Below are 14,689 nucleotides of genomic sequence, written 5' to 3'. Positions count from 1 at the left end.
GACTCAGAAATAAAGAAAAACCCTACTCTAATACTCACAAATTAAATTATGTTTGCTTATAAGTAGATATTTTGAAGAATAGCTTAGTAATTATGCTCAATAATGATTATTTTTCAAGATATTACTTTAAAAAAGTAGTAGTACTTAAAAATAAACTGTTTCTCCATGGATTTGTTATGAACGATGAATTACATATAATTCTGCTTTCCTCCAGCCTCCAAAAAAAAAAAAGTGATGAGATAGCTCAGATAGTAAAAGAAGCAAGGCTATTGCTAGAAATAATGTAAATGGTGAGGCAAGTTATAGATTACTATGATTTATACTCCAAGAAGCAAGGAAACACGGCCAAGGTTCTTCATCCTACTACTTTTTGTGTTTGCTAGTTATTTTCTCTCTCAGGCCTCAAGTTCCTGACTCTCTGGGCATATAAATTTTGCTATGAGCTTGTAAAACATGTACAAAAACATGCTACAACTCCAACATGGGTCACAACCCAGAAGTGACATTCCTTGCTCCACTGTGATCAAGAGCAATGACTGATTTATAAACAGTCTGAAGAAACTTGGATTTTCAATAATAAGTACCACTATGGACATATTTAATTTGCAATATTAACTGTATTCCCTATTTTAAACATTTATAAAATTTCTTCTCATTAAGGGCCAATCTAATTATTCCACTCTGAACCTTTACTCTTTAATATCTAGTTTAAAAACATATGCTTAGAAAGAATCACAGATTCCAAACTGTCTTTCATTACTCTTTCAGCCTACATAAAGAATTTCCATTATGCAGTTACTGTACCTTTTCTGTCCATAAATTTGAATTAACTAGTCCTTCTGCCTGAAGGAAATCTTGTACAATTAGCAAGAGCCGGAAGGCATTTTCAGCATGCATAGGGAGAGCTTTGGAATCTCTGTTATCAGTGACCGACCATTCTAACATCTTCTCCAGCAAGCTACAAAGAAAACAAAATCCCAGAGTAATTATTACATGTTCAGAGTGTAAGTGGCTTAAAAAAAATCCAATTAGGTATTTAATCGAGTCTCAGTCTGCAGTGATACAAGTGTCCTCTACTCAATAAGACAATGAGGTAAGAGATTGAGAAGCTCATAAAATCAAAGATACAGGTTTTCATACCCCAAGAGTCATGTTGAACTAGTAACTAGTAGAACATGCATGAAGATAAAGCAAAGTTGCTCAATCTTCACACATATTCCATATATCCCAATGGAAATCTCACTCTATTCTCTTAAGTTCATTAACTCCCCTTGCTTTTTATCCCCATTTTCTCAAAAGAAAGGAAGAATCCTGTCCTTGAGCAGTACTCACTTGAGCTTTATTTCATCAGAAGGTCGCAGCAATTCATTAGCTATTCCCAGCTTGGTCAGTGCAGAAAACACCTGTCCTCTCTCAATCCAAGCAGAATCATCAGACCTTTCAAGGCCTTTCCACATTATACACAGCAGGATGTCTGTAAGTAACTGTATGAGTTCATTATCACACCCCTACAAAAGAAAAGAAATACGCAGAGCCCTTCAGAGTCAAAGTTTTTCATTCATCATGGTCTGTATATTTGCATGTTTCACCAGTTTTGAAAACTCTGCGGTCTAAAGCCATGTTGCTAAATTAGTGAAAATGGAAACATAAAACACAAAAACTCACCATAATACATACTGACTCAATTTATACCTTGTTATTTACCTCATATATACCCTGACCTTTAGATACCCTTGATTTTTTTTTCCCCAAAGCAAGCATACTGTTTGCCTTATTTGGAAGATAAAGAATGTTTCAACACAGAAACATTTTATTAAAGCAAACCTATTCCAATCAAGTTATGAAAAAACATATGCTTAGAAGAAATCACAGATTCCAAACTGTCTTTCATTATTCTTTCAGCCCACGCACAGCAGGCTGAAACACATAGGAAGTCCCTCTAAGAGCTCTACAAAAAGTATATCGTTTATTTTTCTTTTGGGGAGTGAGGAGGGACAGTAATTATTCCATTTGTGAGTTTAGGGGGAAGGAGAAAAAAAAATCACCCACATTACAGACATTAGGAGAAATCAACCACATAAGGAAATAATTACTTACCCCTTGGTTTTCAAATAGAGACAGATCAGTGGTGAAACCCACATCATTTATGATGCCTAGCTCTTTGTCAGATTGCCCAGAGAAGGGTTTTGTGTTCTCTACAGGTGACGGAGTGCTGGGCAGGCTATCTGTCATCTGATTCCCCATGTCAGCCAGTTCATAAGAGTCAACACTGGACAGGTCTAGACTCAAGTGGGAAGGATTGCTGTGCCATAGCTCTTCTCGCTCCCCTGACCTAAAAGACATGTCTGCTGCAGAGGCGTCTTCCAGCGGTGTAACAGAGAAATGAGCAGGAACATCCATAGACTTGTTGTCTTCCGAGCTCCACTGCTCAAACAAGCCATTAACAGAGGCAAAACTATCAACTTTGTCTCCCTCTGTTTTATCAGCATAATGTTTCTGAAGCTCCTCAGCAGGAAGTTTTCTTTCCTCTTCCCTTGAGGGATCGGTCCTGTTCCCCTTAAGACCAACGTGGACATCAGAGTTTTCTTTCAAAAATAGTCTAATCAAAGTGTCCTGCCACCCCAGCTGCTGAGAAATCTGTTGTGCTGCATCCGGTTGGGAATGCAAAAGGTGCAAAACCTATGGATTGGAGAAAATATCCCATATGCACATGTTAATTTTTAGGGTATCATTACATTCATTCTAATATTTAAATTAGACATTTTATAAATCTTAAATTTTACTTTTCAAGAACCCTGAAAAAGTCACAAGCAATAACAAAGCAAAGAAGTCAAAGACTATTCTCAAGAGCAAAGCATATTTGAGAAACCCAAGACTCTACCAACGCAAGTAAAAAGTGTTTTCATTTCTTCAGTTATAACCAATCGATGAGACACTAGACATCTGAACTATTGCAACTGGATCCGTTTCTTTTATTTCTCTGGACACAGTCTTTTCTTCAAAGCAAAGAATGTGTTCTTCTGTTTCTCAGTGCATCAAACCCTTTTCCAATTGTTAATGTAAAGCTATTATGTATGATTTTCCCAAGCTTGCCAAAAAAATAAAAAATAAAACACTTCTCAGGAGGCAAGGAAAAACATTGCCAAGAGTAGATCAGCAAGACTTCATATTTCAGGCTCTATTCTGAAACAGTTCTTGGAAAAGACAGTTATAACATTATGCTGCAACAAATGATCCCAGCCATCAGTCAATTAAAAAAAATCAATCCAGCACATAGAAATACACTGATAAACAGATAAAATTAAGAAAGCTACAGGACCAATAGCTTCTATTTTCATTTCTCTAGAGTAAATTTGAGAAACTCTGGTAAACAGCAGTGTCTTCACAGCCTCATTCAGTACTGCTAATACTATTGATATGTCAGACAAAGCTCAGTTTAGAAGAAAAGTCAGCATTTCTCCCTTATCTCTCCCTACAAGTCACTCTTGAAAAAGTATGCTATATCAAAATAACATATTCAAAATACGAACATAGCTTTGTTCATAGGTTTAAGCATCTTGTGAAAAAAGTCAGTAATCCAAGGAGTATGGTACTTTTTAGTTGCAGAAAATGAATACTATTTGAGAACCATTACAAAGCCTATTCTTTTCTTTTTGCTTTTTGAAAATACAGGAACATATAATAACATTCAACATTAAGTGACAGATTGGCCTAATTTTTAACACAATCCATTGTTAAGAAAAATAGTATGCATAGCCTATGCATCCCAGATAACCAGTATAATGTGTCATCTTGATTATAGGTGACAAGGGCAGCATTCCAGTTTTCAAGACAACTAACCTTTCTACAGATAGCCACTCTGACGTTTACATCAGATCTATGAGCCAGATGTACTACAGCTATAAGGTCCTTATAGTTCACAGCAGGATCTGTAGAGAAAAAAATAAATTAATAATCAGTTATCATGCAAGTCAATTAAACAACTACATATAAAAACTGCCTTGAAGATGACCTTTATATCCATACATAGTAAAAGAAAAACTTCAGTAAATTAAAAAAGCATTAGCTGAGATTAATGTGAAACTTGGAAAGAATAGCTTGGTAAGATAAATTGTTTTCCTTCAACATAAGTCAATATGTTTGTTACCAAAAAAAAAAAAAAAAAATCCTCCAAGAACTTACAAATGGTAAGGACAATACATCTCCAGTTACCTGTGCATAGAATCTGGTTAAGAAGATTTTTAATTAAAGAAACAGAAACCGGTGATTCATTCAGAAGAAGCCCCAGTCCAGAGTATCCCACTTCTCTGAGTCTCATGCGTTGCTTACTCCGTTCATATACTTTAGTGCATTTCAACATCTCTTCCAAAATCTGCAGGAAAATAGTACAAATACAAAAGAACCACAGCTGAGCACCTGGACTTTTCACTTCATATTAACATTCTTGTCTGCAGTTCATAAAGCAAACTTTAAATAAAAACTCAAAAAAAATCCTTTATAAAGATTCCAAAGACCAAGAGTTGACTTCAAGAGCACAGTCCTTCCACCGTGACTAGAGCTGTAAATGATAACATCTAGCTAACATACCAGTAGAAAGAATAACCACAACAAAAAAAGAACATTTGAATGAGTAATATCTTTGCAAGCGTATACAATTCTGCAGTCAAACTGTTGAAAAATACAAGTTAACGTTCAATTAAGAACATATTATTTATTACCTTGAACACAAGTTCTCTCAACTTGTCAGAATATCTTTGATGCAATAACAGAGCATAAAGAATATCAGCATTTCCTGGTTCAAAAAGGAGTAGAAAAAGCTGGTCTGGGGTTGGGCTGGAATGAAGCAGGCTGTAAAGAACATCCAGAATTCCAAAGAGCTATAAAACAAAGATAACTAAATTAATCCGCAATTCATGCAGATTTCATGCTCTGTTTGGCAGATTTTTTCTTGCTTTTTAAATTTCACCCTTTGCTTATTATAAAAAAGACATTTGATCTGCTTAATATTACTACATTTAAAATTAGATTTTTGGAAAGACAATTTTTCTATATATAGAACGCTATAAAATTATAATCAGACCTATAAAGAAAAAATCAAATTTTATAAATGTCAAAAACAGACAAATCCCGTAATTAAAACTTTTGGTCCTTTAAAATCCAAACCATTCAGTTGGGTAAACTAAGCAAATTTCTCCAATGTCTACGCTACACTTGCTTGCTGCCCTTTCCACAGAAAAAAAAAAAACAGTGAAAAGATAGCCAGCCAGCACTTGGTCAAGGTTCCAGTTTGCTTCTTCAACACGCCTCAGGCATCTAGATAGCACCATAAACTGAATAAGAGTTTGATTGTGGTCTGTTTTCCATCTTTTAAGCAGACAAGTTGCAAAATTCCTAAACACCAAAAATAAAACACAGAGGTCAAACAATTGATTTATCCATACAGAATACCTGTTCCTCTTCACTGGTGGCAGCGATATATGCTATGATGCTCTGTATTTCTTCATGTGTTCCACCTTTGCTCAGGAAATATTTGATCAGTCCATAAAGGGATGTCCTTATTGTTCTCAAGTCATCAGGAGCCAAGTCACTGTCTTTACAGCCACTCCTGAACACCAAGAGACAAGAAAAGCAAACCAAGAAAGCTCCTCGTAACTCAAAAATAGCAATCTGATTGTGCTTGTTGCACAATTTTTACAAGTATCTTGATATCATGGCACAATCTACTTATTTTTACTGAAAAAAGGCAACTTAGTAATAAGCAATAGTAGTTCAAACTTCAGAGACTATAAAAGCCTGAAACGCAAGTTTGTCCTGATCTGGATACAGGTCATTATTTCAGGTCTCTGAAAAGGAGAAGATTTCAAAGAAAAAAGGTGTCTTAATCATGATAGTTATTCTCTCATTTCATAATGGCAATGGTTTATGACATAACTTGCATTATTAAGAAAAAAATCTTTCAATTTTCTAAGTTTAGTGACTTTCCCAAACATTTTTAATATCATGGCCATACATTTAGCATAATCGGTCCATAAAAGTCACAGCAAAAGTAGCAAGTGAAGCAAAAGAAAAATTTTAAAGCATTTTTGAATGAAGTCTACCACTAAAGCTAAATTTCAGTTTTACTGTTTGATTTTCTCACTATGAGGGAAGGCGGGGGAAGATGAGGGGACATGAACAGCTACATGAACAAAGTAGAAACAGAAGATGTAAAATTCATACCCATAATACATCCTGAGCGTGTCAAGAAGAAACTGCACACCATACTTCTTTCTGAAGAGCCTTCTGCTGTCTTTGATGATTGTGGAAAGATACTGTATATGCCCTGAAGAATAAAGTTTTCCATTAGAACCTAGATAAAGATTAATGCCAGGTAAAATGTTTTCCATCTTTGTGCAGCTCCCCACGACCCAGAACCCACCAATTCTGTAAGGGAAGTCTCCACTGTTCCAGATGCTGAAGTCAAACAGTAAGTGGTGATACATCTGTTGCAAAAGTTGCATGTTCTTTTCTACTGAGACTTGCTCTATCAACAACTGTACAGCCATCAGGACGTTCACATCCATCAAGTTTCTTGGCACCTACAAAAATAACAACCTGTGTTAGCAATCAGCATATTGAATATCCTAAATAACTTTTCCACTTTAATTTTTTTTTTTGGTGATTCCTTCAAAACAAGATCTTCTTTCATCTCATTTCCTCTTCTCTCAAACAGTAAACCAAAATACAGTTCAGGATAAAGCAAGAGCCTCACTTTCTGGAGAAATTAAGCATGTTTCAAAGGTTTTAGGGGATCATCCACAACATTCATTCTGGAAGGATGTTTCTCAAATTCGTTTACCTTCTGTAACAAGGCTCCTAAGGTGGCAACTCCATGGGAGTGGATGAGATTTTCTTGATTAACATGGTGTCTTTGAATAAAGTGTTTTATCATCAAGATGAAAGTTGCAATGATATTCTTCTCCAAGCGAGCCTCTGCAAAACAGTGTAACAGCTGCAAAAACTTGTTTTGCTCTGGGACCACTACATAGAAGTAGATAGCATGTGTATCTCCAGTAGAGAGTTTGTATTCCATATAATTTCCCCAACTTTCCAAATCTTTTTTGTTCCCTAGCTGTAGGCTATCTTTAGATTTTTTCCAACGCAGAGTCATTCCAAACTCCACGTCTCTCCAAAGCAAACCAACTCCAGTTCCGCCTCTGGGTGTTTCATTCACCTGGCTGGGGCAAACAGATTCTTCTTCCCCTTCCAGTCACAATCTTTTTGCATATCCTACATGTATTTTTCCTCTAAAGTTGCAAACTGGCACTTTCTAGCAATAATATGTAAAAATCATGGAGACGGTGAAGCGAAGAGAGAAATATATACTTATATTAGCACAGTTTAAAAAAAAAAAAAAAGGAAAAAAAAAATCCTATACTTAAACTTGTAGAAAAGAATGTGACCATGTGTAAGGAAGTAGGGGCCTTAATGTTTTCCTAAGAAAAATTTGACCAACTTCCACACACCACTGTTCTGATACTGTAAAGTCTTACTGTGGTAGCCTGACCCAGCACTCAAGCAGTAGGAAAGTCTCCCCTTTTGATGTTAGGGGGTTTTGCATCAGACAATTCATTATTTCTCAGAATATTCAGAAACATACTTCTTTAGTTAGAAAAGCAATAACTGCATATTTTGACTTTAATGTAAGAGCAAATCATGAAAAGAAAAATAATGTTAATCAATACATTTAAATTTCAAATATGTAAGTTAATTTCACACAACACTCCAGGCATTCAGTATCCGTGTTTGATGTGCAGAAACAGGAACAGCCTGTCAGCATTACATAGCTACATTGGAAAAAACAGCACATAATAAAATGTCTTTCCATCATTCACTGAAAAGCTTGTAATGAAAGCTTAAAAATGACTTAATTCCAACCATGCTTTCCCACCTGATGCCTTTGTGGACGACAATACTACCCAGTCTCCCTCTACGGGGGTAACTAGTTCTGAGGGTAGTGTTTCCCCTTCAGACTTTTGAGGCACTTGTCCACCAAGAGAGCTGATCTGCTCCAGCAGCGGAAAGAGCACATTTATTCCACCAATACAGTTGATCATATCCTAATCAAGGAAAACAGGAGGAAAGAAATAATCATGTCTAATGATTAAAATTAAAATTTAAGGTTTAAATTTAAGGTCCACTAGTACTAAGGCTGATTAGCAGTGTGCTAATGTGAGTTTAGGTTTTAGTTTTAGAGTAGATTCATGCCTGAACTGTCACTGCCATGAGACTAAAATCAGCCACATTAGCCACCTCGGAAAGACATTGGGACCATACTTGTTGGTTTATTAAAACAGTCAAACAACAAACAAACAAACGAAAAACCTACATAGAACAGCTTCATTAAAATAAAATCAGGTATCCCAGTGTAGCAGTCAGTGAGTAAAAATTATTGTAAGATTAATGTAGAGACAAACAAGATATAACACTTCAGTGAATCTCTTCAGTGTTTTCCCTGAATTAGGCTTTTGGACTGTGGGATCACAGTCCAAAAGTCCACCACAGTACAAGAGGGATGTGGAGCTGCTGGAGAGAGTCCAGCGCAGGGCTACAAGGATGATCAGGGGCCTGGAACATCTGCCCTATGAGGAGAGGCTGAGGGAGCTGGGCCTGTTCAGCCTGGAGAAGAGAAGGCTGAGAGGGGACCTGAGCAGTGTCTATAAGTACCTCAAGGGAGGCAGTGAGGAGGATGGTGCTGGTCTCTTTTCAGTGGTGGCCACTGACAGAACTAGAGGAAACAGGAAGAAACTGAAGCACCAAAAGTTCCACAGGAACTTAAGGAAAAATTTCTTAACAGTGAGGGTGACAGAGGCCTGGAACAGGCTGTCCAGAGAGGTTGTGGAGTCTCCTTCTCTGGAGATCTTCCAAACCCACTTGGACGCAGTCCTGTGCCACGTGCTCTAGGTGACCCTGTCTGTGCAGGGGGTTGGACTAGATGACCTCGAGAGGTCCCTTCCAACCTTAAGCATTCTATGAGTCTATGAACAAATGGTACTGTCAGCTCAAAGTAGGAATAATCATGATAACTGAATGAAATTATCTATTAAAAGAAGTATTTACCTCTACCCCTTGATTTCTACTGAAGCTACCCAATTCGATTTTTTTTAATGACTAATGTAACAAAAGTCACAAGCGTTAGTTGAACCCTAGTAATCTCAATCCAACTCAAAAGCTTAAAGTGGAATAAAACCATGACAGAAACCTCTAAAGACTTTTTGACATACAACATGCACTGAACAGATTACACAGATCAGTCTTAGTTGCCACAAAAATACTGATTCATTATATAGGATGCTAAGAGCAGTAAGCCCTGGTAACTTCTAAGTTTAGCATATACTGCTCCAGCTGCAGTGTTAACCTTTTAATTTTTATTACAAATACATGTTGCGCTTGTTAAATGTCATTAACACTACAATAACTTCTGGCATTACAAAAATTAGATGGAAAATGCAGCATTTGCATCGGGCACCGGTGACTCAGCATGCGCTTACCTTGATGTCCCAGTTTACTACTTTGTTTCCAGTTAGTCTTCCATGTAAAAGATTTGCAGAGAGATCAAGGCAAATAGGATTTCTGCAAGCCTATTAAAAAAATAAAGGGGCTTCGGTATCATTTCAGAAACGAATCACAGATGCCAAAAGTTCACATAAGGGTTTTAAATACACAATACACTTCAGAAAGGTAGTGCCTTTGTGTTCGTAAGTATTTAAGCAAATCTGGAAATCTGGAACAATTTATGTTATCTCACATTTGGCATGCACAGTTGCACAAGAAATTTCTGTTACTTTGGAAAACAAGAATAAAGTCTATGATATCTTTCCATAACAACCACAACAAAGAGAGCACATTTGCTTATTCTAATAAACAGCAAGAGCAAAGCAAAAAAGACCATCCAGAACATGTTTCAAGACGTAAAACAGAAAGTTACTGTGTACTGTGCAAACAAAAGGAAATTATGTATTGTTTCATACCTTTGGTGTATAATGAAGCAGCACCTTACTGGGGAGGTCCGCTACTTCAGACTCCTGGGATTTCCATGGAGTTAAACAGTTTGGACCTACAAAATATTTTTAGGAGTTCAATAGATATTAATGTTGGTTATTACAAATTTTATTCTACTGTACTTTGCAAAAATAGGACACTTAAAACCATAAAACCATACCTATGTAAGACATGTTTTGAAATAAAATTTTTGACATAAATCTTTCATTCCATAGGGTCTTAAAAAGAAATAATCCCTTGCTGAAGAGCTATACTTTGCAAATAGATTTTTTTTTGTAAGTTGAAGACCACTGATGTTTCTGTCTTTAAAAATACTTTAAATACTTTAAAAATACTTTAAAAATACTCACATTTGACTAATCCCTCTGTCATTAAGCACGAGTATCCAGAAAATGAGTAACCTTTAAGATAGCTTTATTTAATAATGCAGAATATTTCCTCAAAATGCTGAAAGTATTTTTATGCTAACTTCTAATAATCTTAGATCCCCATGGAACCTAATATTTTACTATACTGAACTGTAAGACATAGTTTATCAGAATTTTTCAAATATGCAAAAAAAGCCCTAAATTATTAGCTGATTCTTGTGTTTAAAAAAAAAAAATCCATGAAGTCACCTTGGAGTACCGCCCTGGTTGATAAGCCACTTAGAAGAGCCTCAACTGCAAATTCACATGTAGGCAAGCAGTAGGAAAAATTAATAACCACAAGTGAAAATATGACATAATATTTCATCTTTTGCAGGCCTGAATATATAATGAATGAGTTTTTGTCAACACCAAATCTTAAACATAACTTGATTAAAACAAATCAGCTCAAGATTGAATGATAAATATCTTTAAGGTCCTCTCGCTAAGGTTAGCTCTGCAGTTCTTCTGGATAGCCGATTCTTCATTTGTGCATGGCTAGAACAAAGCCTCATGAAGTCCTGCTCATCTCTTATTTTATTAAACTAACACAATCCCCACTTACCTGCCAAATACAATGCTTTCACCTGATGGGGCTGCAGTGCTTCATGGAAGATGATAACTGATCCAAGCTGGCCCTCCAGAGACGTTGGACATCCCCATTCACTATCCTGAGTCCCTGCTGAGATCATCTTGGTGACAAGTTCTGGTTTTGCCAGCGTCCCACTCCAGCCTCCTGGAGAGAGGATGCCTCCAAGCGATGTACGATGCGGCATAACAGGGGAGGAAAAAGGTGGGTCTGGTATCTGGGATGGAGGAGGAGTTGTCGTTCTTTGGCCAGCTGAACCAATACAGCAGGAAGTAAAAGGCTGGAGTGTCAAGCATGGAAGAGAACAAAACCTTATTAGCAAAACACTAAGCTAACGTTAGTCCCCTTCCTCTACATAAATTTTGCTTTACTGCTTGATTTGATTCAGCAGTCCTCCTGCATGAACAACTGCTCTGAGAGCCTGCTGTTATGGGGGAAGATACGCAAAGTGAACTTACTTCGTTCATAGCAGGAAATCGAAGTGGGGCAGAGACCTTCTGCTGACCATTGACATAGATGTAAACAAGGCTCTGACCAAAGGGCCTCTTCCCAGGCATGTGAACAATAGTTATGTTGTGCTGATTAAGTAATACAACAAGAAAATAAGTCACACAAAAAGCAGTGAAATAACTGTACAGAAATAGTTAACTTCAACATTACTAATCTGGTGGGGAAACCACACTAAAAAACTCTAAATTAAAAACACAAAATTAAAAAAAAAAAAAACAGCAAAAAGATAAAATCATCTATCGACTGCTTCAGTTTGAAGTACATTTAAATAGTGTTTCAGGGGAAAAAGATACAGCTCTTATAATGCACAGCAGCCCTTAAGAGAGGGAGAGAAAAGGGCAAGGCAAAAAATACAGTAATACTTTTCACTTACTCATTAGCCCCACAGCCATCTATACTCATTTTAATTTAACTTAAGAAAAGTGCATAGAGAAAAATTCTAATTACAATGCTAAAGTGATACTATCAGTAACAGCTGCCCTAATAGCACAGGTATAACTTAGCTCAGTCAACCACTAGTTATATATAACTAAAATAAATGGTGAACACTTATATTGTAATGTAAATTATTTACATTTATTTACATATTTTATAAATATATTGTGCACATTATTACATAGGTAAATATAGAGATAGAATTTGTGACTTCTAAGCTAACACTAATCTATCTTAAATTGATTTTCAGCATTGAACCTTACCCAGAGGGAGTCACAAAAGCAATGGTCAGGCAGCATCACTGTTGCATATTCCCTCTTTGTGCAAACTGCAACCACCAATACGCCAGAGCACGTAATGAAGGCTTCAAAACCCATACCACTTCCTGTAAAAAAGCTACAGGAAAAGCCAAAACATACAATCAGGGCAAAATTCAAAACTTTTTTTTTTTTAATTTTTTAACATAATTCTATCACACTTTCTCAGAGCTAGCCAGTCTACTTAAGATTTTCAGTGGAGGATGATGCCAAAAACCTCTCAAAACGGTGCTGTAGCAGTTCAGTAGATGGCACCCTTCACCAAGGCTGTGCCATACAAACGCCCAGGGGAGCCACAGAAAGGCACCAACCTCTTGCCATGATTATTAATAACAGAAGTACCACTCTAAGATATGGGGCCTCAGAAAATATTTATTCTGTTTTGATCAAAATTGCATATGCCAACATTTCTCAAGAAAACTCATTGTAGTAGTAGAATGGTTTGAATGGGTAGATTCTTCTATTGCTCCCACATCCTGCATTTTGGTTGCTATTCTTTGTCAGAGCCTAGAGAAGATTATTGCACACTTACCTACACTATCAAGAACCAACCGGGTCTATCGATGGCTATTTAAGATAATGAAGGGGTCTTTCCCATTGCTCCGCTCCCTCCTACAGAGAAGAAACTCCAGCACCCTTGCAGGAAGCAGCAGTTTTGTGTTGCCCCCCCCTCCCCATTTTTTAAAGCTATATACCTTAAACAATGTTAATCTTAACACAATTTAGAATTACACTCTCCTACCTACAGCTGCAGTGTGCATTATAATAGAAAAGCGTCATGATTATTCCTGTAACACAGTCTGGCCTTAATGACAGATGAAACTGCTCCCTTCCACAACCTGAACTAAGTGCTGTATGTTGTGTTCTGGAAAGATCAGCCTAAGCATCACATATCGCAAGGTACCATATGTCATAGGGAAGAGATGACCTAGATTTGTTCTGCTGAAGTAGTAAACATACCTATAGAGTTGCTTCCTCTTGCTATTTTTGCTAGTCATGCTAGGGGTCACTTGGTCCTGGTCAAGGCAGAGCCAAGCGTTGAAAGAAAACGCAGAGCCTGGCCACTTGTGAATGGATGGAACAGCAATTCCTGCCATACTGTGGTACAAGTTGAAGTACTGCAGGGCGCTGGCCATGCCTTGCTTTCGGGCCATGGCAAGGACAGCTCGCATCACGGGCACGACGTACGGGTGAGCCTGTCTGGGTTCCTCTGTCCTCAGGAGCCGAATGAGGCGGAACAGTTCTTCTGAGCCCATGGACTGGCTCCCCAAAGAGCCCAGAAGGGCAATCAGATTCTCTGCACAAGAGCTGTGGAGGGCAGAGTGGGAATTCAATGTCTCAATGATACGTATGACCATGTTTGCGTTGACACATGTGGCTCGACTCTGCCTGTTAATGGAGCAGATTCGCCTCAGCCAACTTGAGATGAAGATCTGCAGATCATGGGACTCAAGCTCTGGAAGCCACTGGATAAGCAGTAATAAGGGCTGCACATTGCTAATGCCCAGCATCCCAACAGCCATGTGGTCACCTTCAACAGCCTGGAAAAGAGCAGAGAACTCAAAGGTGAGACATAATGAAACATATTAGAAATATTGTCAAATACCAGCAAGTATTTTAGTATATTTAGCATAAGCATTAAAAGCAAGCACATCTCACCATATTCATGAGTTCTTCCAGCAGCTCCCGTGAGGGCTGACCTAGCGACTTCAGTACCTCGTATATGTGTGCATAACCAATTCTTTCCTTGAACACCTCCTGAGGATAAAAATTTCAGCCTCATTAACGATAGAAATGGACATAAATTGCTTGCTTACTGTAACAGGTTTTCATTTAACATGTCATATTCAGAGATAAGGTAATCAGGATGCAAGAATAATTCTACAGGCTAAAAATCTCTACTTGGTAATATGTATATTATGCTCTCTAGCATGTCACAGATGAAGAAATCTCCTCACAGCAGAGGTACACAAACAAAACAAAGTTCTATTTTAATAATTACCTATATAAAAATCTTTAATCTAAGTTGATTTAGTCTATTCAAAATGTTAAGTCTAACAAAATAGCAAGTTTTATATTTTAATGGAAGCTACACTATGAAATGAAATGATCAGGTACAGAATCTGAAGTATTCCAATATTAATTTTTGAGTGAAAGACTTTCTTAAAGCAGCGTGATTAAAAACCACACACCCTAAACATTTCTTAAATTATGAGTGTGTTATAGGATTGCTTACTGAAAACGTATTATTTTTACATGAAGAAAAAAATTCAAGCGGCAAACACAAACAGTAAAATCCATTATTTTCATTTAGTAAACAGCCAGCAGATTAGATGAAGTGAATATTTTTCCCTGTGTATTCTGTACTGAGGCTAAAACTTTTGTTAATA

The 14,689-nt window shown here is 37.1% G+C and overlaps 1 protein-coding gene across 1 annotated transcript in view; it reads right to left on the bottom strand.

Annotated features, from left to right (window-relative positions):
• NBEAL1 (neurobeachin like 1) overlaps nucleotides 1-14,689 on the bottom strand; it is a 55,992-nt gene that overhangs the window by 22,203 nt on the left and 19,100 nt on the right. The window contains exons 11-28 of the mRNA XM_088523726.1: nucleotides 13,959-14,057; nucleotides 13,260-13,840; nucleotides 12,246-12,378; nucleotides 11,496-11,615; nucleotides 11,014-11,317; nucleotides 10,011-10,096; nucleotides 9,531-9,620; nucleotides 7,931-8,099; nucleotides 6,839-6,972; nucleotides 6,419-6,578; nucleotides 6,220-6,322; nucleotides 5,449-5,605; nucleotides 4,719-4,877; nucleotides 4,213-4,372; nucleotides 3,841-3,929; nucleotides 2,098-2,679; nucleotides 1,333-1,508; nucleotides 805-958 (exon numbers count right to left, since the gene is read on the bottom strand). Of these exons, the coding sequence (XP_088379852.1) occupies nucleotides 805-958; nucleotides 1,333-1,508; nucleotides 2,098-2,679; nucleotides 3,841-3,929; nucleotides 4,213-4,372; nucleotides 4,719-4,877; nucleotides 5,449-5,605; nucleotides 6,220-6,322; nucleotides 6,419-6,578; nucleotides 6,839-6,972; nucleotides 7,931-8,099; nucleotides 9,531-9,620; nucleotides 10,011-10,096; nucleotides 11,014-11,317; nucleotides 11,496-11,615; nucleotides 12,246-12,378; nucleotides 13,260-13,840; nucleotides 13,959-14,057 (3,456 nt within the window). The remainder of the gene's footprint in view (nucleotides 1-804; nucleotides 959-1,332; nucleotides 1,509-2,097; nucleotides 2,680-3,840; nucleotides 3,930-4,212; nucleotides 4,373-4,718; nucleotides 4,878-5,448; nucleotides 5,606-6,219; nucleotides 6,323-6,418; nucleotides 6,579-6,838; nucleotides 6,973-7,930; nucleotides 8,100-9,530; nucleotides 9,621-10,010; nucleotides 10,097-11,013; nucleotides 11,318-11,495; nucleotides 11,616-12,245; nucleotides 12,379-13,259; nucleotides 13,841-13,958; nucleotides 14,058-14,689) is intronic.

Source organism: Tinamus guttatus, unplaced genomic scaffold (genome assembly GCF_059628265.1).
Source record: "Tinamus guttatus ecotype Peru unplaced genomic scaffold, ASM5962826v1 Tinamus_guttatus_pri_ptg000197l, whole genome shotgun sequence".
Lineage (NCBI taxonomy): Eukaryota > Metazoa > Chordata > Aves > Tinamiformes > Tinamidae > Tinamus > Tinamus guttatus.
Note: the sequence above shows the minus strand (reverse complement) of the source record. Positions and strands in the feature narration are given on the sequence as shown.